Here is a 26693-nt window from a genome sequence, read left to right as displayed (position 1 = left end):
GAAAAAAAAAATGAAATAAAAAGCTCATGCATGTGCTTAAAAGCAGAATGGAGGGGACAGAGGAGACAATCAATGAACTGGAAGAAAGAATAAGAGAAATTGCCCAACCTGAACAACACAAAGAAAACAATTGAATAGAGACTTAAGAAACCTCTGGGACTGTAACAAAAATCTGCATTTGTGTCACTGCAGTCCTGGAAAGAGGGAGAGGGTGGAGATGAAAATGTACTCAAAGAAATATAATGACTGAAAACTTGTCAAAATTGGCAAGAGACATAAACCTATAGACTCAACAAGCTGAGCAAACCCCAAACAGGATATACTCAAAAGAAATCATTACCATTATCATTAATTAAATTCTTAAAACTAAAGACAGGGGGGAAAAGCCTTAAAAGCAACCAAATAAAAACAATACTTTACCTATAAAGGGAAAATAGATCCAGACTTAAAAAGGATTAAAGGCAATTCATCAGATACAAGTGTTTTTTTGTTTTTTTTTTTAAGATTTTATTTTATTTATTCATGAGAGACACAGAGCGAGAGCGAAAGGCAGAGACACAGGCAGAGGAGAAGTAGGCTCCATGCAGGGAGCCCGACGTGGGACTCAACCCCGGGTCTCCAGGATCACGGCCCAGGCTACAGGCGGAGCCAAACCGCTGTGCCACTGGGGCTGCCCCATCAGATACAAGTTAAACGTGACTTAGTATTTTTGCCCTTAAAAGACAAGTCAAATTTACAAGCCAGAAAATTAATCTTTTGGTTGATGATCACCATGCTCTAAGGCTTTCCTACTGCTATTCTATGGTGACAACATCACAAATAGAGGTTGAGCTTACCACACTCCTCCCTCCCAGGATACGCAGATATAGCAATCCTCCAATTCAAAGAACCAATTAAGTATATTTTTAAAAGATTTATTTAAAAAAAAAGGGGGGGGGGGCAGCCCGTGTGGCTCAGAAGTTTAGCGCCGCCTTCAGTCCAGGGTGTGACCCTGGAGATCCAAGGTCAAGTCCCATAACTGGCTCCCTGCATGGAGCCTGCTTCTCCCTCTGCCTGTGTTGTGTCTCTGCCTCTCTCTCTCTCTCTGTGTGTCTCTCATGAATAAATACAATCTTAAAAAAAAAAAAAAAAAAGTTTATTCATTCATTTGAGAGTTCTCGAGTAGGGGGAGGGGAGCACAGGAGAGGGGAGAAAGGGTCTCAAGCAGACTCTATAATGAGCATGGAGCCCAACTGGGGACTCCATCTCCTGACCCTGAGCTCACAACCCAAGGGGAAAACAGGAATCCAACATATAACCCACTGCACCATCCAGGTGCCCCTGGATATTTATTAAGGACATATATATGTCATATCCTACATGACACTAAAGAAAACCTATGAATAGAGCTTATAGTGCTTTGTATTAACAAAAGTTTACCCACAAAATCCTCAAGAATAGCAGACTTTATGAAATAAATCTACTGGAATGTTTAAAAGGCTTGCCCAACAATTAGTAGCAGCAGTAATCAGCTCTATGCTGGTGAAGAAAACTCACTATCCTAGAGAGTGCTTAATATCCAAGAAATATTTGAAGCTACAGTTTACTAGACCATTTTCTACTTATAAAATGGCAATTTCATCTGGTTTAATCTAACACTTGGGACACTAAATACAAACCATATAAAAATGCAGTTAGGAAGAAGATTCTCTTCTAGAAATGTGGGCCTGGAAATTCTTCAAAGAACTACAGTTTTTAAAATCCTAAATATTGTGGGATTTGAAAAGGCATGAAGGAGTAATTAGCTAGTACATGGTAGATAGGGGATGAGGAGCAAAGTAGTGGAAGCAGAACACACTATGCATAGGAAAGGAACTGACTCAGCCCAAATATTCTTTACCTAAAATAGGACTTCCAAAAGACGCTCTAGGGATTTACAACTTTATTCCATAGCAACCAGAATTCACTGTAGATTTTTAAGAAGGATTACAAAAAGAATAACTAACATATATATAGGAATTTGTTTTGTTTTACAAAACCCTTTTTACTTGATTATTCCCATTTCTCAGATCTGTCCCTCCCCTTCTCCCTCTGCCTCTCCCCCAGCTTGTGCTTGCTTTCTCTCTCAAATAAACAATCTTTTTTTAAAAATATTTTATTTATTTATTCATGAGAGACACAAAAAGAGGTAGAGACATAGGCAGAGGGAGTAGCAGGCTCCTTGCGGGGAGCCTGATGTGGGACTTGATCCTGGAACTCCAGGATCACGTCCTGAATGGAAGGCAGACACTCAACCACTGAGCCACTGAGGCATCCCTCAAATAAACAATCTTTAAAAAAAAAAAAAAAAGTATGGTTCAATGTTAAGTGGCACTAAGGCCACATTTTGTTGAGTTTCAAGAACTTTAACTCAAATCCAGTTCTTCAGGCTGTAGGTCTAATGCCTTTTCAGTACCCCACACAAAAGAAAGAATATCTCAGAAATAAAAGTAGGTACACACAGGACCCATGGAAGCAAATATATAATCAGACGTGAGGACACCATTTAGTGGGTGAGGTACAAAAATTCAAGTCATCTCAGAACTGTTGCAATGCACATAGGTGTTAGCAATTCACAATGCACGTGGGAAAACCCGATTTCAGCCTAAGCCTACAAAGCCCACACACCTTTTTCAAAAGGACTTATTTTCACTCTCCAGTCCCTCCCTCCACAACACAGCTTTATAATAAAAATCTAAAATTACACCGGACATATTCCCTTAGGTAAGGCAAAACTGAGTCAGGTATCACATTCCCCATAATTAAAGGGAGGAGCTAAGAAGATACATATGAATAATCAATTCCTATAACCTTCAAGTAGTAGAAGAAAATTACTATTTCCCAAATGTTCATTAAAACACTTGGTAAGAATGAAGGGTAGGGCCCTCTTTTTCTCTTCCCCTGGTAATAGCTAATCAGGAAGGGAACATGTATAAACAGATAATCCAGTTACAAAATGGGCAGAGGAACTTAATAGACATTCTTACAAAAAAAAGAAAAAAAAAGGACAAGAAATAACAAGTGTTGGCAAAGATGTGGAGAAAAAGGAATCCTTGTGCACTGTTGGGAATGCAAAGTGCTGCAAACCACTGTAGAAAACAGTATGGGGAAAAAAAAAACAGTATGGAGGTCCCTTAAAAAATTAAAAAGGGAAATATCATGTAATCCAGTAATTCCACTACTGAGTATTTACCCAAAGAAAATGAAAACACTAACTTGAAAAGATGTGTGCACCCTTATGTTTATTATTATTATTATTTAAAGATTTCGGGCAGCCCAGGTGGCTCAGCCGTTCGGCCTAGGGTGTGATCCTGGAGACCCAGGATCAAGTCCCACATTGGGCTCCCTGCATGGAGCCTCCTTCTCCCTCTGTATGTGTCTCTGCTTCTGTGTGTCTGTCATGAATAAGTAAATCTTAAAAAAAAAAAAAAAAAGATTTCATTTATTTATTCATGAGAGACACAGAGAGAGAGAGAGAGAGAGAGAGGCAGAGACACAGGCAGACGAAGAAGCAGGCTCCATGCAGAGCTCAATGTGGGACTCAATTCTGGGACTCCAGGATCACGTTTTGAGCCAAAGGCTGACACTCAACCGCTGAGCCACCCAGGCATCCCACCCCCTATGTTTATTAAAGCACTATTTACAATAGCCAAGATATGGAAGCAAGCCAAGTGTCCATCTATATAGATAAATGAATAAAGATGGGGGGTGAGGGGTGTGCATGTGTGTTCATACACACATATGCAAGAATTCTATACAGCCATAAAGAAGAATGATTTTTTTTTTTAACATTTATTTGTTTGGAACAAAAAAAAAAAGATTTGTTTGAGAGAGAGAGACAATTCATGGTGGGGAGGGGCAGGAGGGAGGGGGGTGAGAGGGAGGGAGAAAGAGGAGAGGGGGAGACAGAGAAAGAAGCAGACTCCCTGCTGAGCAGGAAGCTTGATTTGGAGCTTGATCCAGGCACCTAGAAATCAAGCCAAAGGCAGACACTTAACCAACTGAGCCACCCAGGCAGCCCAAGAACAAGATTTTATTTTATTTTATTGTAAATTTATTTTTTATTGGTGTTCAATTTGCCAACATATAGAACACCCAGTGCTCATCCCCTCAAGTGCCCCCCTCAGTGCCCGTCACCCAGTCACCCCCACCCACCTCCCCTTCCCCTACCCCTAGTTCGTTTCCCAGAGTTAGGAGTCTCTCATAAGAACAAGATTTTATTTTATTTTTTTAAATTTTTATTTATTTATGATAGTCACACAGAGAGAGAGAGAGAGAGGCAGAGACATAGGCAGAGGGAGAAGCAGGCTCCATGCACTGGGAGCCCGACGTGGGATTCGATCCCAGGTCTCCAGGATCGCGCCCTGGGCCAAAGGCAGGCGCTAAACCACTGCGCCACCCAGGGATCCCAAGAACAAGATTTTAAAAAGAAGGTTTGCACTGATGTGGATGGAGCTAGAAAGTATGCTAAGTAAAATAAACTCAGTCACAGCAAGACAAATATCGTATGATTTCACTCACATGTGGAACTTGAGAAAAAAAAAAAAAAAGAACATAGAAGGGGGTAGAGAAAGGCAAACCAGAAAAGACTCACCTATGGAGATCTAAGGATTAAGAGGTAGGGGGAGAATGGGCTAAATGGGTGATAGGTATTAAGGTGGGCACTTGTGAGGAGCACTAGGTGTTTTATGTAACTGATGAAACACTAAATTCTTCTCCTGAAACTAAAGTTACACTGTACGTTAACTGAATTTAAATAAAAACTTGAAAAAAATACATTTCTTTAAATAAAAAAGAACCTGTATAATCAAAATACACACATATTTGTTACCTAAATATTTTACTATAAAATATCACGATATTTTAGCAAAAGATTAAGTGTATCATCAGAATAACTATAGACTAGGAACACCTTAAAAGAGTAGAAAGTTAGCAGGAGATATGCAAAGACTTCAGAGTTGTGGTTATTGTTTTTTTAATTCTGAAAACTCCATTACCGGTCCACAATTCATATCTATAATTTTGAAAAAACCCTGAAAACAGAAAGGTTATTCCTAACCCATTCAGCCACAAAATCTGGCCTGATGTGAACTATAAAATTAGAGTAAATGAACCTGACTAACCCATACAAGTTTTATTTATCCACCTATGTTAATACTCTTAAATTTTTGCTACAGAAATACTAATGTGTTTGATTCAGTAGTGCTGCCTTAGAAATCCTCCCCTCTTGGACTGCCTGGGTGGCTCAGCAGTTGAGCATCTGCCTTTAGCTCAGGGCGTGATCCCAGAGTCTCAGAATCGAATCCCACATTGGGCTTCTGCATGGAGCCTGCTTCTCTCTGCCTCTCTCTGTGTGTCTCTCACGAATAAATAAATTCTTAAAAAAAAAAAAAAAAAAAAGAGTATATGAACCCGATATTAATTTGTCATTCCTTCTTCCATTCCATCACTCCACACAACACACACTGCCCCAGAAACCTGAAAGTCCTGAGGTTAGCTTTACAGCAACATGTGAATTATTATTTCTAAAGTTACTTTCGAGAAAACCTGGGCTTTGGTCTCAGATTGTCCACTAATTATTTATATACCTTTTCTGCATATCTCAGACATCAATTTCCTTATGCATAAAAATCAAGTAAACAAGCCTGACACATACATCTTCTAGAAAATTTAAGATGATGATAGCCTGTGTCTCTGCCTCTCTCTGTGTGTGTCTCCCATGAATAAATAAATAAAATCTTAAAAAAAAAAGAAATGGCTAATCAGAGTACTTTGATGACATCAAAATTAATTTCAAGACGCCAAAGAACTATCTCTACTAACTCGACAATACCTTTGTACACTTTTTAAAAGAAATTTTAAAAATCTATACATACCATATGCCAGCCCCAGACAAAAATAAAGACCAAACAACTATTCTTGAGTACTCATATTTCACTATCAAACTTACTGTGACGTTTAAATTCCTTCTGTAGTTTACTGATCTGGTTGCTTTTTATCCTGTTTCCAGATAGAGTTTTCACTTTCTTTGGTTTCAAAGTAGTCTTCAGACTGGGTCCTGCCCTTGCATCTACCACCTGGAAGAAAATACTGAATATTTAATACCATTTAAAAAATGACACCTCTTGTATTCCTTTGGTTCAGACAAATGCCTATCTGAAGAAGCCAAAACTGAGAACCAGTTTTCGACTCAGGAGTGTTTGAGAGCACATGTGTACTTTTAATCATCACACAGTACTATTAAACAGTTCATCTACTATTTTTTTTCTTTGAAGCAGGCAATAGTAACAGTGTGCTGAACAAAAAAATTAGATTTAGACTGGCCCAAGAGGTTAAAGAAAATCAAGCCTAACAACAACTAACATTTCTAAAAGACAGTATGGTTTACAAAAAGCTTTCATACACTTTGATTTTACCTTCACTAAGTAAGGGGACTATTTTTGTTACTCCAATTTAGGATGAAGGAAAACAAGAGAAATTATCTTTTGCCTTATTTCACTAAGCTAGTAAATGGGCAAGAATGGGTAGAAAAGAGTACAAGACTCAAATCAAGGTTTTCACACCTATGCTTTATGCTCTTTTCTCTACACTACACATTTTAATCCCTGAGATCATTTACATGATGACAATGGTATGATCTCTCACATCTAGCTTTGCCATTGGTCCAGGCCTGCATGGTATCATTTCTCACGATTCTTTCACATTCATTATCTGCAGATTTCTATCCTTAAAAAAGGTTGCCCTCACCTTCAAATTCACAATTTGGATCTTCTCCAGCTAAGTTATTAAAGAAAATTCACTTTTTTGTGACTTTTTTTTAGAAGTCGTAAGTAACATAGTCACCAAAGGACACTGAAAGGCTAGTGTTAGGAATAAATCTCTCCCTGCTTAAATACAAATATTTTGTATAAATGCCAAAAAATTTTCTAAAAGCTAACATACAAAAGAATTAAATAAGGCTTAATAGTGTTATTCTGGTCATTGAAAATCAGTGACAATGGCAAACAGAACATACATTTACATACACCAGTATGACCGCAACTAGATTTAAATAGAGAATAAGCATGGCTTCCATATACTTGATCACTGTGTTAGACTTGAACACATATAATCTCATTCGGTTCTTAAAAGAGCTGTGAGATAGCTATCATCCTTGTGCTTTGTAAGTAAATGTAAATTGCCCAAAGTTCACAACCAGTAAGTGGTAACGACAGGATTCAAATTCAGTTAATTTAAAACCCTACATGCTCATGATAGTACTACCGTGAGTTAAGATAAATGTTATCCTAGAGATGAAAAAAGGATCCACGTCTAAATAACTCAAGGATTTTCTGTGTTAAATCTAAAAATAGGGACACTTGGGTGGCTCAGCAGTTGAGCATCTACCTTTGGCTCAGGAAGTGATTCCGGAGTCCCGGGATCAAATCCCGCATTGGGCTTCCAGCACGGAGACTGCCTCTCCCTCTGTCTATGTCTCTGCCACTCTCTGTGTCTCTCATGAATAAATAAATAAAATCCTAAAAAAAAAAAAATCTAAAAATATGTGAATGTACACTGTGGATCTCCAAAATGAGGATATTGGATACAGCCTTAGGGAAACGCTACACCAAGCTATTTTGCTTCTAAACATGCCAAAATGTTTAGTAATTATATATGAACAGTAACCAGTGTTTTACTTTATTCTTTCACTTTTCCATCTGAGAGACAACTACTTCTAAATTAGGGGGAAACTAATGTTACTTTAAATGTAATAGAGGTATAACTGAGAAAGACAAAAGGTGAACTAACATGATTCCAGTTTTTTTTTGATCCTGCTGGCAACTTCTTCCATCTTTTCACAAGCAGGACACAGGCATTACAGATGTCTCCTGAACGAGTTTCATGCAACCTGATAAGAAAACAACCAAACCTTTATTAGTCTCATTTACATTAAAGAATTCATGCAGGAGCACCTGGCTGGCTCAGTTGGTAGACCATGCAACTTTTGATCTGAGGGTTTTAAGTTTAACGTTCACATTGGGTGTAGAGATTACTTAAAAACAAAATGTTAGGGGACGCCTGGGTGGCTCAGTGGTTGACCATCTGCCTTTGGCTCAGAAGTGATCCGGGAGTCCCGGGATCAAACCCCACATTGGGCTTCCTGATGGAGCCTGCTTCTCCCTCTGCCTGTGTCTCTGCCTCTTTCTCTTTCTCTTTCTCTGTGTCTCTCATGAATAAATAAATAAAATCTTTCAAAAAAAGGTTTAAAAAAAAAAAAGGAGTTCATGCAAGCACATTTCTTTTAGAAAAAATATACCTGATTATAGATGCTATTTCTAATTGTCCTAGGTGATCCAGTTCCATGGTTTCTGTAGTACATTTTGTACATATAATAAACTCCTCGATCCAATGAACCAATTCTATGTACTGCAATGTGGTCATTCTAAAATAATGTTTTTAAAATTAAATAATAGTAAAATATAACACCTAGAGGAGATCCTGGTCACCATGGTTTCAAACAATGTTGTTCAATTAATCTTTCAGAAGTATGTAGATACTTCCATAGGCAACAAAATACCACCCTTTAAGTAAAAAAATGTTATCATGGGGCACCTGGGTGGCTCAGTGGTTGGTTGAGTGTCTGCCTTCCGCTCAGGATGTGATCCCGAGTCCAGGGATTGAGTCCCACATTGCGCTCCCTGTTTCTCCCTCTGCCTCTCATGAATAAATAAAATCTTTATTTTTATTATTATTTTTTAATAAAATCTTTAAAACAAAAATGTTATCATAATATTCTAGTTTTATAAGACACATAACTGGAGAGGCACTGTAATTTTTTTTTACATGACTGGATCTGCATAGGGGGAAAATCTCTACCAAGCTCTTTTTAAATTATATCTTTGAAGAACTTTCATTTGATACATTTTTCCTGTATTATAAATACATACAGAAAAATACTGGTAACTTTTATCATGTATAACACATTGGAAACATTAAGAGAAAAATGTAATTTGAAATGGCAAGGTCAAAAGAAACTCTCTGACAACCTTCAAGACAACTATAAAATCCAAGACTAACAAATAAATAATCAACAAATATTTTTATCAAAAAAGAACAAAGTGGTAAAAAATAACTTCTACCACGGGAAATGGTTCAACAGTAAATATTTATCCAAGTATTTGTTGGAAAGTAAAATCCATTTTATTAAGCAGAGGTTCACTGTCAAAAGATAAAGTGAGGGGCACCTGGATGGCACAGTCAGTTAAGCGTCCAGCCTAGATCATGATCTCAAGGTTCTGGGATGGAGCCCAGCATAAGGCCTGCACTCAGGAGGGAGTCTGCTTGAGAGATTCTCTCTTCCTCCCCCTGTCTCCCTCACCTTAATAAAGAAATCTTTAATTAATTAATTAACAAAATTATAAAATGAAATGCATGTACCCTGATAGATTTTGAGGCAGAACATTAAGTCTTGCTATTGTCCTCAGGAGATGGGAGTTAAACTTCCATAATATGGAAAAACAATGCAAATAGACAACTATCAGAGGACAACTACTATTAAGAGAGAATAAGAGTAATTTTTTTTTAAAGTTTCTATATATCTTTAAGTTAAAAACCAAAGAGTTTGTTTGGGATAATTAAGAGGCTTCCAAATTTGGTAGTTCCTTATAATCTGGAAAAGTGCAGGTTGTCAGTATTGTTTGATTCGTTTTCAAAGCGAGAGCCTTAAAATAGCCTAGATGAGACTGTAAATGATTTTAATTTATTAGCACATTACTCCAATTGCCTGCCTTGCTTGGAAATATTTCCGTAAGCTGTGATGTTTTTCACTCTAAGGATGGTAAAAACATCAGATGATCTTACCCAAAACAGCTCTGGAAGTCCTTTTCATAGCGTTTACTGTCAGTGAATCGAGAACTGGAGGACTTCGCTCTGCAAATACAGCAGCCCTCTATACTTCGGTACATCTTTGGCTTGTGAAAACCAAACATCTTTTCTTCTGGGCAATAGTCTGTAAAGCCAAGGGAAGTGACACAGCTTTGTTGAGGGTTGTAACAAGGAACCATTAAAAGAGAATTCTCTGTTCCACCCCACCCCCAGTAACTTGATATTACATGACCATGCCAGACAGGAGGGCTCCGGGGAAGACCTCCCATATCTACCTCCATTCTTGGCACTAGCATGGCAAGTATATAAAACATATAGAATAGCTCAGTTACTTAAAAAGGCCTCTACCACACCTTCTTCTACCCTTCTGGCAACGCTCATTCCAAAAATGAGGGGAGGCAGGCATATTTTAAAAATCAACTTAAGTAGAAAATCTAACAAACTCTCCCCACTATAAAATGTTTCAATCATACACAATGAAGGATGCATCCTAAAATTTAAGGAAAGGCACCCCCCTTCTATTTTGCACCTTTGTATTGATGTGACTCCCCACTGGGGAAGTTCTGAGCATTTATCATGGCCACTATTTGATACTAAGAACATAACTAGCTCAATATACATCAACCCATAATACTTCGCCCTATGGGAAGTTAGAGGGGATTTCTTCTGTGATAATGTAAAGTTCAAAGCTGGCAAGTTGACTCTACTACTGAAAGGAGGATGTAAAATTCACAAAAATCCAAGGTCAGAATTTAACAATTTTATACATCATTAGGGACGCCTGGGTGGTTTAGTGGTTGTTTGCCTTCGGCTCAGGGCGTGATCCTGGGATCCAGGATCGAGTCCCCCAAGTCCGCTATCAGGCTTCCTTCATGGAGACTGCTTCTCTCTCTGCCTGTGTCTCTGCCTCTCTGTGTCTCTCGTGAATAAGTGAATAAAATTAAAAAAAAAAAATTTTTATGCATCATTAAGATGAATTAAAAACCAGTTCATGGGGCACATAGGTGGCTCAATAGGGTAAGCGGCTGCCTCTGGCTTAGGTCATGACCCCAAGGAGGTTCTGGGATTGAGCCCCACATGGGACTACCTGCTCCTACCTGCTCCATGGAGAGTCTGCTTCTCCCTCTCCCTCCCCTTACTATCTCTCAAAATCTTTATTTTTTTTTCCTCAAAATCTTTAAAAAAAGAAAAAACAAGTTCATATTTCCTAACCATTGGTCTGATTCAGTTTTATAGAAGTTTTTGGAGCTCTTCTTCTATGGAGTCCTGTGCCTGCGAGCAGTAATAAATAGTGAGAAGCAGATGTCCAAGAAATACAAGGTATGATAAATTGTGAGTCTCATGACCAAAAAAAAAACCCCTTAACATCAAGCAAGAAATGAAGAAGCAGCTCTAGAGCTAGATGTAGCAAAAATGTAGCTGGCAGTAAACACCCACCATAGAAGAAATTTAGTTTCCAAACTAACAGCCAGTTTCACGAGAACATCTGGACTAAGAGAGGGAGTAAAAAGGCAATGAATATAGAAACTAAACCCCAAAGGAGGGTCGCCTGGGTGGCTCAGCAGTTGAGCGTCTGCCTTTGGCTCAGGGCCTGATCCCACCATTATCAGAATCGAGTCCCGCATGGGGCTCTCTGCATGGAACCTGTTTCTCCCTCTGCCTGTGTGTCTCTGCCTCTCTCTCGGTCTCTCATGAATAAATAAATAAAATCCCTTAAAAAAAAGTTTTAAAAATAAATAAACAAACCCCAATGGACACTTGTGTGTTTTTTCCCCCAAATCCGCAAAAGTATCATATACAGCATCAATAAGAAAAAATCATTAATACCAATTAGATTAGTACCTATAGTTTTAGGAGTTATAACCAAGAACATTATCTCTTTTAAAGTTCTTTTAGAGGGACGCCTGGGTGGCTCAGCGGTTGAGTGCCTGCCTTTGGCCCAAGGCATGATCCTGGAGTCCTGGGATCGAGTCCCACACCGGGCTCCTTGCATGGAGCCTACTTCTCTCTCTGCCTGTGTCTCTGCCTCTCTGTGTCTCTCATGAATAAATAAATAAAGTCTTTAAAAATAAATAAATAAAGTTCTTTCAGAGGGCGCGCCTGGGTGGCTCAGTGGTTGAGCATCTGCCTTCAGGTCAGGTCGTGATCCCAGGGTCCTGGGGTTAAGTCCCACATCAGACTTCACGCAGGGAGCCTCTTCTCTCTCTGCCTATGTCTCTGCCTACCCCCCCCCCCCCCCCGCCGCCGTCTCTCAAGAATAAATAAAATATTTATTTTTTTAATACAATCTTTAAATGAAATTATTTTAGAAATACACTGAAATATATGAGTAAAACAAAAAGTTTGGTTATGTCTTTGGATGACCTATCTGATCCCATTCCATCTCAATTCTGGTTAGTATACCAGAGCAAGTATTTACAAAAGCAATTCACAGAAATAATCAAATATCCAGGCTGTGTGGGTAGGTCTGAGATTGAGGAATTCTGAAATATGGACAAAGGATTTATTATTTATTTCTAAGAAAATATTTTATTAGCAAGCAATTAGCTAAACACTGAAGCTTTCCTTTTAAAGGGGCTATTGTTTATCAAGTGTTCTTTAATGTTTTTGTAGGTGAGGAAGGCAGGCAAAGAAGGGAGGTAGGGCAGGGCAGAAGGCCACTGACCATTTCAATAATTAAGTCTAAACAATCACTTCAAGAATAGAAGTTGTTGGGATCCCTGGGTGGCGCAGCGGTTTAGCGCCTGCCTTTGGCCCAGGGCGCGATCCTGGAGACCCGGGATCGAATCCCACGTCGGGCTCCCGGTGCATGGAGCCTGCTTCTCCCTCTGCCTGTGTCTCTGCCTCTCTCTCTCTCTCTCTGTGTGTGTGACTATCATAAATAAATAAAAATTTAAAAAAATAAAATCTAAAAAAAAAGAATAGAAGTTGTTAAAACATGAAAACAAAATGCTTAGTTGATTATTCTTGTTAAATGGGAGTATTTAGGAATTTGATTTTTTTGAGAGGAAAAGAAAAGAAGATACTCAAAGGTGTGATAAGGCCTGTGAAATGAGATATCGATTTTTTCCCCCAAACAAATCCAAATGATAAATGAAAAGAAAATGTCCTGAAGAAAATGATTGTGTATTCCCATTGAAGCAAAAATGTTACAGCTCTTTCTATCCTCGAAACTAACCTGTGGGCTCTCCAAACTCCCCTAACATTCTCCATTACCATCAAGAAGGTCAAAAGTCCACACTTCCTCTTACAGTCACCAACTTCATCAATAGCTCTAGGAAACTTCAGCCTCCCTTCTCAGCAAGGACAAAGGAAGTACAGCAAGAAAGGCCAGTTCATTCCATTAATACACAGACCAAATCCTATTACAACAGATAGATTCCTATCTCTCCCCTCACAATCCCCTTCCCTCTCCGCAAATAAACATGCCATCAAAACCATACAGCATTTGGATCATCTCCCAAGACAGAACTACCTTCACTGAGGCTGGATTTGACCAAGAAACACAGGTTGTGCCAGCTATTACACTGGTAAGTTTTTAAGGAATGCTAGGGTTATAGCTAAATGCTGAGGCCTTCCTTTTTATAAGCAGCTATTGTGAATCAAGTGTTCAATAGGATTTTTTTGTTGGTGGGGATCTCCACAAAACTTACCCAACAGTCCCCACAAGACATCCCATTCTTCAGATTAATATTCTTTTTTAAGTATCAGGGAAAATAAAATAGCCTGATATCTTCTAATTAACAACCCTTTACGCAGCTCTGAGATTTTATGTTCATACTGATAAAATTTTGCTGCAATGTCTGAGAGGGGTCTAAACCCAGGGTCCACACTCTTGTAGGCAGTGCTACAGGGAGTAAGATGCAAGGCACTTGCTCTGTCGCAACACACAAGTAGTGTATGAACCTTTTAATGGATGATTACTTAAACCTATTAAACCTTTTCTGAGCTTATTCCTGCACTTGAGAGGCACCTGGGAATCTGCAGCAAATACACAGGGGTTTCATTTTGGGCTTTGTTTACAGCAACCCAGTTGTTGGTGTTTAACCATTTTGAGCTTTGGGGAGCCCAGAAATTAATGAAATTATTTTCACAGAATCTACAGACTCGCTAATGTTTAAACAAAACAAAACAAAACAAAACAAAACAAAACAAAATAAATAAAATAAAATAAATAAAATAAAATAAAATAAAATAAAATAAAATAAAATAAAACAAAACAAAACAAAACAAAACAAAAACAACCCTAAAAAACCTACCCACTGTCCAGAGGAAAACTAAGGTCACAGCATGGCTCTGAAATCAGCTTACTTTTTATACTTGATAAGGTGGTAGGTAGGTTTGACACAACTAGATTTTAAACCTGGAATTTCTGGTATTTCAACAAACCTGGTGGTTCTTTAGAATACTTCTTTCCTAGTTCCACATTTGTGGAATATTAAACAATTCCTCCAGAACAATTTATTTTATTTGTTCAAGTAACACCGTAAGCTCTTAAACTATTTGTGACTTTTGCATCTATTCTCACAGGTAATCACATCATTCGGCACTGTTTTCACAGACGGAAGCTAATATCATCTGCTTCCTAATTGATGAATAATTACAGAAGAGAGTGGACACCATACAATCTTGCTCTTAAGTGTGTGGGGGAAAGCAAAAGAAAATTAAGCTTTGAGATAAAGCCAAAAAATCAGAAAGACTTAAAATGCTCATTAAAAAGTGCCATTTGACTTCCAAAATTAGAACAGTGGTGATGGTTGCAAAACTCTGTAAAAATACTAAAAACCACTGAATTGTACGCTTTAAAAGAGTGAATTTTATGGTGTGTGAATTCAAAAAGCTTGTTTTTAAAAATGAAAATAGACTAGGTTAGGAATTCTCCTGTCTTTATATATCTTTGTAACATCAGCAGCTAGAATAATCCCTATCACTTAGTAAGTACTCAATAAATGTGCTGATTAAACTCTTTTAAACAAGTTGGGTTTTTTTTTTTAAAGTTATGTTTATATGGGCACCTGGGTGGCTCAGTCGGTTAAGCATCTGCTTTCAGCTCAGGTCATGATCCCAGGGTCCTGGGACTGAGCCCCACGTAGGGCTCCCTGCCTGCTTCTCCCTCTCCAGCTCATGTTCCCCTTGCTTGTGCTCTGTCAAATAAAATCTTTTAAAAAGTTGTTTATATAGCATCTCATGTTTTAAGCCACTCTCATTAACATTATTTCTTTGGGCACTATTAGCCAAATAGCCACAAATTTTTACTGTTCTGTCCAACTTAATCCAATCTCCCAAAGTTAAAAAGATTAAAATTAATAGTTAAGTCAGCAAAAACCATAAAAGAAATAACTGATTATATGAGCAAAATATCATACACAGACAACAAAAAGTGATTTTTAAAAAACTGCAACAATTAATTCTAAACATTTGATTAATTTATTGGTCCCCCCCCCCCACTTTAAAGCTGCACACTTCATATAAACCTCATGATCAAATTAATGAATAGACGGGGACTGCAACCTTAGTGTTAACACAAGGAAACAGTGGGGTCAATGCTGTATATCAAAGATACAAAAGGACCAATTCTATCCTTTATTTATTCATCAAGTAATCTCTGTGCCCTATGTGGGGCTCAAACTCACAACCCCGAGATCAAGAGTCCAATGCTCTACCAATTGTCTAAGCAAGTCAGGAACCCCATCAAAAGGACCAATTCTAATCTAACCTAATGAGATTATGAAGCCGAACAGCAGAAATGATATCTATTTTACACTTAATTCAACTTGCAGAAGGTTAAGTTTACTGAGTGCAATAAAATATAAATGGGAAAGAAAAGGAATCTTCATAACAATAGCTAATATGAAGGGATGCTATTTAAGATAAGTTTTGTTAAATAATTCTAGGCTTAAAGAGGGTCTTTTAACAATACTAAATTCATTTTAAGCTTGACTTTAATCAGGAAACAGTATGAAGAACAGTGAAATGCAAACTCTAAAGCTTTTAGTACCCTTTTAATATGGGATTGGAGACAGTGAGGTGAAGAACCTAATTCCAGGGTATTCTTGTCTTTTAAATCTTACGGGGGTATTAATTTAACATTTAGGAAAATAGAGATTTATCTTACTATGATAAATTCAAAATCTAATAGGATCGCCTTTTTGGGTGCACTTTGAAGAACACCAATAGTTCCTTCTAAATATAACTTCCCCAATTCCACTTTCTAGATTCCATTCAGGAAGCAAAGGGGTTTTTTTATTTTCAAAAATACCTTTCAAAAAACTCAAAATGCCACTTGATGGACTGGATAGAAAAAAACTGAAAGAGAAGTATGTACGCCAAGGATGATAAATCAACTTTAGTTAGTATTGCAACTTATCCATGCCACTTTGGGAAATGAAATTCTGATAACAAGTAAGAGTGTAACCTCCCAAAAAAGTATTCTGAAAGTGGGTCTTTTTTTTTTTTTTTTTTTTGGTCATTTTCAATATATCAAAATCCCACAGCTTCTAATCCTCACTTTTTCTTTTTTTTTCTTTTCTTTTCTTTTTTTTTTTTTTTTTTATCCTCACTTTTTCTAAAAACCAACTGACACAGACCTTTAAAACAAACCAACAAACAAACCCACAAGATACTGGAAGCATCCTAAATGTCCATGAATTCTTAGGCTGGTTAAATTATGATGCCTCCATACTAGAGAATACAGTTTCAGCCCCTAATTGCAGAGATCTGTGACATATATACAGTGTGGGAACTATCCAAGATATCTTGTTCTACTCCCGAGTAATAGCTATACAGTACAATCTCATAGTGTTTTTAAAATGGGACCTTAAATACATAAACTGGCTTTTTAAAAATAGGTTTTTAAAAACTAGTAACTAGTGGTTGCCTCTGAGGGGAGCAAGAATGAAGGAAGTTTACTTTCACTTTCCTCCTTTCTAGCACCACGCCCCCAAAACCTTAGTTACCATCGCACACCTTGACTTAACTAAAGAAGGATCTGAAAGAGCCCAGAGAGCTTAAACAAACTTCCTCAAAGACATACAGATGGAGAGATACACATTAGGAAATATACTCCACGGCAGAGAGTAGAGTGGACATCGAGCATGATGGGAAGGAAGCTGCAGAGAAGAGACATGCAAAAGATTTGTAAAGTGGGAAGGAAGCAGTGAACAAAGACAAAAGGAACCAAGCAACCAAAGACAACTCTGAAGTGAAAGAGATGGCATTTCTTTAGAGCTGAACTTTAAAGAACAAAATGATGCGAAAAGAGATAGAAGCATCGAAAAACACCCATGATCAAAAGTTATGAGCAACTTTTAGTTGCTGTGATTGTTAAAGTCACCCTTGACACCATTTTTAGTCAGAGGTATGCTATCTTTAATTACCTGTAAGCACAGGATCCAGTAAACGCTAACAGTGTAACTGGAGCAACACTTCACAAGGAGTCAAAGACGACTGTTTTTGTGTTCTCATGCTGCTAGGCCACTTGGCTGCAATGTTCCCAATAATGAGACCGGTTTCATCAGAGCTTAAGGAAAGCCAAAGCAACTGAACATGATTATTCCCTCTTACATCCTTCAGACCAGTCCACATCCCAACATCAAAACTTCTGAATTTACTTTACTTGCTCACTTTTAAGGAACAAATTTTAACCTGCCTGGAGAAAAACTAAGAAAGGGTTGTGGACACCAACCCCACTTGTTTGCCAAAGACTCTCCACACATGCACCCAGTCTCTGAGAAATTACATGGTAAAGTATTAATTATGGCTGCCTATGGAATCCACACTCAGAAGAACCTAGAATTCATCCTACAGGAAAGAGGTCAAACTCAGAAATAAAGACTTCAACTGAAATAGCATAGGTTAAAAATAAAAATAAAAAATCCAGGTCTCGGGATCCCTGGGTGGCGCAGCGGTTTGGCGCCTGCCTTTGGCCCAGGGCGCGATCCTGGAGACCCGGGATCGAATCCCACATCGGGCTCCTGGTGCATGGAGCCTGCTTCTCTCTCTGCCTGTGTCTCTGCCTCTCTCTCTCTCTCTCTGTGACTTAAATAAATAAATAATAAATAAAATATTAAAAAAAAAAATCCAGGTCTCTGAGTTTTAGACAGTGTAAAAATAAAATAAAATACTAGGTCTTCCCATTTTTAATAGAATGAAAAAAAAAAAAAAAACACTGGGTATATCTCAATTCTAGATTAAAAGTGATTCCAGTGCATGAGAAAACTGTAAAGGTTGGGAAGATAGTATTTATTTACTTTGAATGGATGATTATTAAGAAATGTAACTACTGTTGAGTCTGGTGAAAAAGGCATTGTAATGAGTCAAGCTGAAGTCTATTTCTGCTTTCGTCTTTACAATTCAATAGGAAGTCACTTCTAATTTTATTTGCCCTCTCTGCAATATTAGGGTGAAATCTCACTTCTACTTTCCAGGGACGCTGTGAAGCAAGAGTATGAAAATACCAGAATCTGTATCCCACTTATTTCCTTGAATTATAAGACTTGTACATCATAGAAATAAAATCTCTATCTTTCCCAGGGAATCCTGATTACTGAAGGTTTTCTTTTAAGCCCAGATTTGTGAGAAAAGGGAAACTTGTTTTTTTTTTTTCAGGGAGTTTTTAAGGTATGGAGCCATTCTGTTTCCGAACTTGAAAATGTTAAGAAAGGAGATATGGTAGCATGTACCCGGTCTGACCCAAACCTCAGAAAAATTTAAGCACTCTGATTCTTCCATTTCTGAATAGTACCTATAAGGCATCAACACAAGGACTGGCCAAGTCCTAACCTTTAAATACTCTAAATTAATTACGTAATCTTCTCTCCAAAACATGTTCTTCTAGTGTTCACCTATCTTAGTTGTCACCTATACAGTCACACAAAAAAATCTGGAATTCAACTGGTCTCTCTCCCTTCTCATCCTCTGCAGGGCCCCCAACATGTGCACTATAAAGTTCTTAAAGATTCTGCTCTTCCTTCACTTCTCTGGTTCATGTCCCTTCTGTCCCTATTGCCTACTGGTCCCCTAATCACGGTGCTGAAGCCTCATAACTGACATTCTCAGAACCTTCAAACAGGTGGTACCTTCCTAAAGCTCAAACATCAATCATCTCTTCCAAGGTGTCAATAAGTGTTTTAGAATAATATCTCAACTCCCTGGCAAGAAATGCAAAGCTTTTCAGGATCTGGTCCTGCCTACCAGCTGCTCCCAACTTGGAATCCTGATATCCCAGGAGTGTCAAACCAACTTTAACAACTAGCCACATCTCTACTCAAGTTATCTCTGTTTGGGATGGTTTTACCTCTATCCCCTTAACTCAGAAATTAGGATTTTTCTTTTTTAAACAAAAGCTGTCAATACCTGTATAATACCTAACAGGATTTTCACATATTTGTTTGATATATTATCTCCTTCCTCTCAATGGTAAGGTGTTGCAGGGCAGGAACTAAGTCTTATATTACAACCAGGTGTTGTCTGTACATGGTACACAGATACAGGCAGAATTTGCTAATACCTGAAGAGTGGGATGGGCAAAACAGATCTGAAGGGTATATTTAAGGGCACCAAATGGGAAATGGTGTTCACAATAAAGTGCATTAAAAAAAAAAACGAGTATTTTGGAGTCATTTTTAAGAGTCAGTAAGTACACAGACTTTCGTAGGAAAAAAATTTGTGAGGTTCAAAGATTTCCAGGAAATGTAAACCAAGTGAATTACTTTAATTACAGAAAATTAATAGTAAATAATTCAATGCTTTCATAACAATCGGCAGAAAAATATTTCTTGCTTATTTGAAGCAGGCATATGGGGAAGGGAAGATTAGAATAGTGTGGGGCAAAAGCATTTCAAAATGAGAGCTATTTAAACTCAGCATACATTAACACGAACCAAATTAAAATTACATTAAGACAAATCAAACTTATAATAGGTGGAAACAACTCAATACAAAGCTAGAAATGAATTTTTTGATTTTAGTTCAATTGCAACTTTCATACTTCTGGTGCAAAAAGAAAACCTTCCTTGAAAACAAAGTGCCTTCTTTTGGACTAAATGCATTTCCAGATCATTTCCATAATACAGAAAACCTTAGTTGCAGACTCAATTAAAAGAGAAACTGAAAAGCCAAAAGACAATGAAATGTTTTCAATTTGTAACCTCCCAGAGTCAAAACTAAGTGTGGGAAATCCAGGACTCTTGCGGACAAGAGAAACGAGGAACAAAGAAAACAGCATTTTCTCAATTTCCACAAGAGTCTGATGTAAAATGGTTCAATCAGAATTGGATAGGCAACCTGGTGTAGAAGACAATGTCTTCCCAGAACCAGTTTCTGGAGGTGGGAGAGTGGGCTAAAGACACTCATTCTTTCCACTCAATATTTACTGAATGTAACCGGCCCCAGGCCTCAGTTTTGTCTCCTGTAAAATGTCTATTTCCCAAAGTTGTGAGAACAGCCAGTATTTACTAAGCACATTACTTGCTTGCTTATTTACAACCTTATGAGGTAGGTATTATTACAGCGGTTCCGCAGAGGAGAAAACTGGACCACAGAGTGACTTATTTAACATGATCACAGCTTTAGAACCTAGGCATTTTAACCTGAGATTTCCAAACAACTAACCTAGTACCTCAACAAATGACTCCCCTTCTTTCTCAGCCAATTAAATTCCCCTTAATGGGGGGGAAAAAGTTGTTTTTAAAGCAACCTACTATGTGTTAGCATGGTAAATAATTTGTACTCATAACCGCTTATGAAATTGGTTCAAATAAGCTTAAGCTTTCTCCAGTGAAAAACTCATTTTACATGGAAAACCATTCTCAAATTGCTTTTCTTACATAAATCTGCTGAGAGTCTGAGCCCCATGAGCCAGGTTTTTCCAGGGCCTGATTACAACTGAGAAAATAAACTGACCATCCAGGTTCCAGACCTACAGAGTAAAGAACACTGTGCAATAGCAGTCTTGAGGCCTGCTGCCCACCAAGGTTCTAGAATACACTAACTGTTGAACCCTTCATCTCCAAACTCCAGCAAAAAGTAATGCAAAAAGGCAGGCAGCAGACTTTGTGGGGCTTTCCCACTCTGGATTCATTCATCTTGATAAATCAAATCTCCATTGCACATATTATGTGATATTTAAAACAGAAACTACTAAACTCTATTGTATTTGAAATTTCCCAGAACACTGAAATTCTAGCTGTATCCCAGATATAAAATACTAATTAAGAAAAACAAATCAAAGAATTAACTTACTTAACAAAGCATCTCTTACACATTTTAAATAGTAACTCAGAGAAATACCTGGCCCAAAGAAAGTCATAAAGTTAGTTTTTCAAAAAACAAAGTTTTTCATTTCATTTTCTTAACATGTTCCTTCTATCTACTTCAGAAATGTACTGTCACTAGTATTGGCTGCCTTAAGTATTTGTACTTTGGTCAGCCAAAACTTGAGAGAAATAGGTCTTTAATAACAGAACAATGAAAAGCATAATTTGTACAGGTTTTTTTGTTTGGGTGTGGCACCTATGGATATTATTTTTTGGTAATGATCACTTTTAGATTCTAAAACATGATCCAAATGCATCAGAAATCAGGAAAGAAGCAGCAGAGACGGTGCTGCTTATCGGTTGTCTAGACTGCAGGCAAACCCCAAATACCAAAGAAGCATCCATGTGTCAAACCAGCATAATTTTTGAGCTATGCCTGGGGCCACATAACAAAAAAAAAAAAAAAAAAAAAAGGATTGGCTTGAAAAGAAAATCTAAGAGGGGTAACCAGAAGGTCAATCCTAGTTCACAGGAACTAGGAAGAAGCTAGCAGAGATAGCCAGCCTTTTACCGTGTCTTCCCCCTGAGCAGCTTCCTCCCCAACCCCCCATATAAAATCTCCAAGAAAGGCCCAACTCCCGGCGTGCTAGCTTCTTCAAGGTCATCCTAAGATAACGCTGTGAGCAATCACCAAACACTGAGCCAGGCATACCTTTAGGGTTAAGAGAGATTTTCCCCCCTCCCCAAATCATTATATAAATACTTTAAATGCCATCAGGCTTTTCTCCCAACTCCACCAGAAACAAACTCCCAGGCTTTAATTTAATTTAGGTCGACCAACTTAAATAAACGTGTAAGGTTTTGCGACATACATTATTAAGAGGCTTTTCGAGTCTGGCCAACTCCAGTTCAAAAAACAGGTGCTTGCAGTGTACTTTTAATGACAAGGTCAAATTCAGAATTTTAATTAATGAAAGAAAAAAAGTTTTTTTTTGTTTTTTGCTTTTTGTTTTAACCTTCCTCAGGACGACGTGAGGGGTGGGGGCTGTTGCCGGGGTGAAACCGTCTCGCGCAGGGTCCCTATTGGTCTCATCAGTCGTTCCGGAGTCCGTCCAGCGCCAGTAAGTCACCCCAGGTAAGACGGAGAAAATAAAAACAAAGAAGCCCTACTGGGTCTAGTTGCCCGAACCAACTGCACCGCCCTGGCACCCCAAGAAACCAACCCCACCCGCAGCCAAAACAAACCTCGCCCCTCCCGGATCCCCCTCCCACACGTAAACACAAAGAAAACAGCGGCACGACGATTCAGCCACAGTCTCACTTCCCTTTGTAGGACAACGGGGAGCCCCGAAACTTCCCCACGGTGGGTTGTTTTTTTTTTTTTTTTTTTCGGGTGTCGTCGGGGCTGCGTCCCCCGGACGCGCGGGCCACGGGCCGGGGGCGCTCGCCGCACGCACCGGCTTCCCCGAAAGCAGCCAAGACGCTCCCGGGTCCTCGCCCCCCCCGCCCCCACCCCTGCCCCCACCCCCATCCCTCAAACGCGCTTTCCCCTCAGGCACGCGGTGACGGCCGGGAGCGAGACAGAGAGAGAGGGAGAGAGGGAGAGAGAGGGAGAGGGAGAGGGGCAGGGCGGCAGCAAATAGAAACGCTCCCCGGTGGGTTTGTTGGTAAATACAACTTGGGTCGGGCAGAAAGTTCCTGTGGAAGCTGCTCGCCCGGGCGACGGCGGCAGGAGGTGGCCCGCGTCCCTCGCCGCCGCCTCCCTCACCTGCGCCGGAACAACGGGCCCCCGCGCCCGCCGCCCGCCCCGCCCGGCGCCTCCCGCAGGCCGCGCCTCCCGCACGCCGCGCTGCCGGGGCTTGTTCCTCCTCATGGCTTTGCCCTGACGTAATTCAAACATGGCAACAGTTCGACTTCAAAGGCGAATCCACAGACCTCCCAGACGCAGGCTCCGGGCCGCGGGTAACGGGCCAAGAACTCGGGGCCACGCTCCTCCCGGCCCCTCGGCCGCCGGCGCCCGCGCCTCAGCGCCTCAGCGCCTCAGCGCCTCAGCGCCGGGGCCCGGAGCCCGCCGCCCCGCCGGCCGCCCGGAGCCCGCCGCCCCGCCGCGCACCAGCATGGCACCTCACACGAGCGGCGCCGCCGAAGTTTCCCCGCGAGGGGCCGAGGGACAAAAGCCCCTCTCGAAAGTCGCCCGAAGTTCGGGGCGGGGGGGGGGGGGGCGGCCCGCACGGCCCCCGGCCCGGCGGCCGCCCCCGAGCGCCGGCGGGGCCCGCACGGGCACATGCAGCTCTTTGTTTTCTGTCCAGCCGGGCGCTGCCTACGTGCAGCATCGGGGACGCGGGACGGTTCCTCCGGGGCGAGACGCCGGACGATCACCCGAGGGGAGGGTCCGGGCCCGCGCCCCGACCGCCCGGAGCCTGCCCCCCCCCCCCGCCCGCCGCCGTCCTTCCCTCAGCAGCCAACCCATTTAATCAAAGTTTTCCAGTGTCCTTGAGGAGAAACGCCCGCCGGCCCGGCCCGCCCCGCACCGGCGGAGAGTTGGCGACTTTCACTCTGCTTTTTAAACTGGCAGGACGCCATCATCAGCGAACCACATTGTCCTGCCGGCCGGCGGCCCCGACAGCACCCGCAGCCCACGGCCGGCCCCGCGCCCCGCGCCCCGCGCCGACCTCCGGCGATCCCCGGGGTCGCAGCCCCAAGCACGTGGTCTGTCATGTTCCGCACAAAAAAAGCGGTGCCCCGCGGAGTTCCCTCACTCCCCCGGCGCCGCCGCCGCCGCCGCCTCCATCCCCGAGTCAACTTGGCTCTGACTGGCCATCTTCCGCCGCACACGGTCGCCCCGGAAAGCCCTCGCCGGGGCGCCCCCGTCTACGCCACAGGTGACTAAATTGCGAGCAGAACTTGAGGCTCCGCAGACGCCTCGGCCCCCCGCGCCGCCTGGGCGCGGTCCGGGGGGGGGGGCGGGGGAGCGGCGTCGGGGAGCCCGGCGGCTTCCGAGCGGCCGCGTGTTGCTCTCATTGTCGCCTCCGCATCCCTCCGGAGTTCGGCAGACAACGCCACGCCGCGTGCGCTCCGGCCACCCCGGCGCCGAGCCAGAGGCCGATGTAAACCCCCTCACGCCCGCCAGCCCGCAAGGCGGACGGCCACTTAAGTTTCCGAGAGCGGATGGCGTTTATTGTCCACCCTCCTCCGACACGCGCGCGGGGGGGGGGGGCGGCCCGCAACGAAACTAAACCACGCGGTTCAGCCGCGGCGCCCGGCCACTCCGGGGCGCGCGCCCACGCGGATGCACCAGCCCCCGGGGGCCCCTCCGCAATTGCCAGCAAGTCGTTTTTCTCTCGGGCCTTCCAACCACCCAGCTCCTCTCCGCCCGAGAACACTGCGGCTGAGAAAAGTCATTGTCACCTTCAACGTGGATCCCTCAACTCCGGCGACTCCTCACACGTCTGCAGCCTCCACTCACTTCCCCCACCCCGAGACTTTCGGTTTGCCTCCAGGTCCCTCCCCAATTAAAAAAGACACGCTACACATGTGTGTACAAAAGAACCCGGGGGTTTGCGAAGATCACGAGAACACCGCTCCCAGCAATGCCATCTCCAAGACAAAACTTCCTGTGCGTGCGCGTGTGTGTGCGTGTGTGTGTGGAAGGACTGGGGGAGGTGGGGGAGGTGAAGAGAGAAGGGGAAGAAGAAAAAAAAAAAAAACCCCACTCTGAAATCAAAGCCTCGTGAGACAGTTTTGCACCAGAGTAATGGTTAGAGTCACTCACCTCCCCAAGGCAGCCGCTCCACGCGCAATAACGTTCCCGAGGTGCGCGGTGCACGCCAAGCCAACCCCCCCTCCAATCGCTCCCTCCTCCTCAACTGCCTTGTCTAGAAAGATTGTCTCCTGCAGTTCTGCAGTTGCTACCGCTGGCCGGGAAGGTGTAGATTCCGCTTTCCCTCTGCGCACGCGCGTCTCCCGGTACAAAATTCTCCTGAATCGAACTTATTTGCATACGGGCGCGCGCGCGTCGAGGGCTGGGAGGGGAGGAGGCCCGGCGGCCGCGCGCGCTCCCGGGGCCTCTATTGTCCTTTTAAGGGGAGAAGCGCCGCGGCGCGGGAAACGAGGCGGCCGGAGGGAAACGGGGCGGGGACTGCTTACTACGGCTGACGTCACGTAAACAAACGCCCCCTGGCTGGAGGCTGCGGCGGAGGGGGCGTGGCGGGGCGGGCGAGGCGGAAAGGTTAGCGGCGGAGGGACGACGTGGGGCTGCGTGACGTGCTTTCCATCCTGGACTTCTCGGGGCGCACCATTTCCCGTTGGGGGATAGTTTCGGAAGCTGGGTTTGCCGGAGCGGCACACCTGTGCCCGGTTTCAGGCTTGAGGCGACAGGGGAGGTGGTCGTCCAAGCACCCACACTGAAGTTACGCCTCTTAGGTTTCTAAAATTTTAAAGTTGGGGTTTTGAAGCTTTTTTTTTTTCTTTTTTTTTTTTTTTTTTTGTCCTCCGGGACAAGGAGAGGTTCGTTTTTCGTGCAGTTTTAATGAGTCGTTTAATAAAGTCCCATTTTGACACTCTATCCAGTCACTGACCCCCCCCCCCACCCCCGCCCTCCTCATGCAGTAACCCAACCCGTAACGATCCAATTTTTACCACCACCACCACCAACCCCCACTTTGGCCTTAGGATTTCAAGCCTGTCCGAGTTGAATGGTTGTTAATTTCCGTGGGAACAGTGTAGCTTTCCTAAAAGACCAGTCGGTGGAAAGCCAGTAATCTAGGAACATGCATACCCCCTCCAGCTGCTTGTAAAGAGTGTTCCACTCACCCAGAAATAATACCACTAACTGGTGGTCCTGGGAATGGAAAAAGTAGCCAGTCAAGTGCAAACTTTCCCTCATGGAATATATAATAAACCAACAACTTAAAAGCTTCCTGTCTCAGAAGGAAAGGGGGGAAAAAAAAAGAGAAAGAAAAATCGAAGTAACTCTTCTCATGTTAAGTGAAAAATGCAAAAGAATAATCGTGATACACCTTTATTTGGAGAACACACCTAACACCAACAAGGCTGAGCCCCTGATGAAATGATAGAGGGCGAGTGGGGAGAGAGAAAGGATGTTTTTCCCAGAAACTTGATATTGTTCCCAAGCTACAAAAGTGTGGACATCAACCATAAAACTTAATCATCTGCTGACAAGTTTCACTGCTTTCACTGTAATGTCAACAATATGGATTTAAATAGATACTTCTGAAACGCTAATTTAATTCAACAACCAATTCCTAGTACAGTCAAGACAAACCCACTTTCAACATCTTTTAAAACTAATGCTTCCCTTTTTCTTTGGGTCCTGTTTCTGTAACTGTATGTGAAAACCACATATTAAATACCTGCAGAAAAGAGAGAGAGAAAAAAAGACACCTCTCACTAAACTGTAAACTCCTTTAGGGGAAGAATTTTATATTGTATTCATTTTTGTACTTCAGTGCCTAAAACAGTGCCTAACAGATAATGGACTCTGAATAATTGCTTGTAATACAGTAAATTAATGGACATTTTCAAAGTTGTTTATTA

The 26693-nt window shown here is 41.7% G+C and overlaps 1 protein-coding gene across 8 annotated transcripts in view; it reads right to left on the bottom strand.

The window, feature by feature from the left end:
* Positions 1 to 25117, bottom strand: part of SINHCAF (SIN3-HDAC complex associated factor) — a 35059-nt gene extending 9942 nt beyond the window's left edge. Inside the window, exons 1-5 of one of the 8 annotated variants that reach the window (XM_035707376.2) lie at positions 23810 to 23827; positions 17259 to 17401; positions 9859 to 10006; positions 7807 to 7906; positions 5969 to 6095 (exon numbers count right to left, since the gene is read on the bottom strand). In XM_035707376.2, the coding sequence (XP_035563269.1) occupies positions 5969 to 6095; positions 7807 to 7906; positions 9859 to 9986 (355 nt within the window). In that variant the 5' untranslated portion in view covers positions 9987 to 10006; positions 17259 to 17401; positions 23810 to 23827. Of the gene's footprint in view, positions 1 to 5968; positions 6096 to 7806; positions 7907 to 9858; positions 10007 to 11094; positions 11155 to 17258; positions 19592 to 21123; positions 21494 to 22009; positions 22282 to 23809; positions 24007 to 24545; positions 24733 to 24909 lie in introns of those variants that run through there. The other 7 variants (XM_035707378.2, XM_035707377.2, XM_035707379.2 and 4 more) reach the window with 7 other exon arrangements.
* Positions 25118 to 26693: the final 1576 nt, after the last annotated feature.

This window comes from Canis lupus, chromosome 27 (genome assembly GCF_003254725.2).
Source record: "Canis lupus dingo isolate Sandy chromosome 27, ASM325472v2, whole genome shotgun sequence".
Classification (NCBI taxonomy): Eukaryota; Metazoa; Chordata; class Mammalia; order Carnivora; family Canidae; genus Canis; species Canis lupus.
This window is presented reverse-complemented; position numbering and strand designations above follow the sequence as displayed.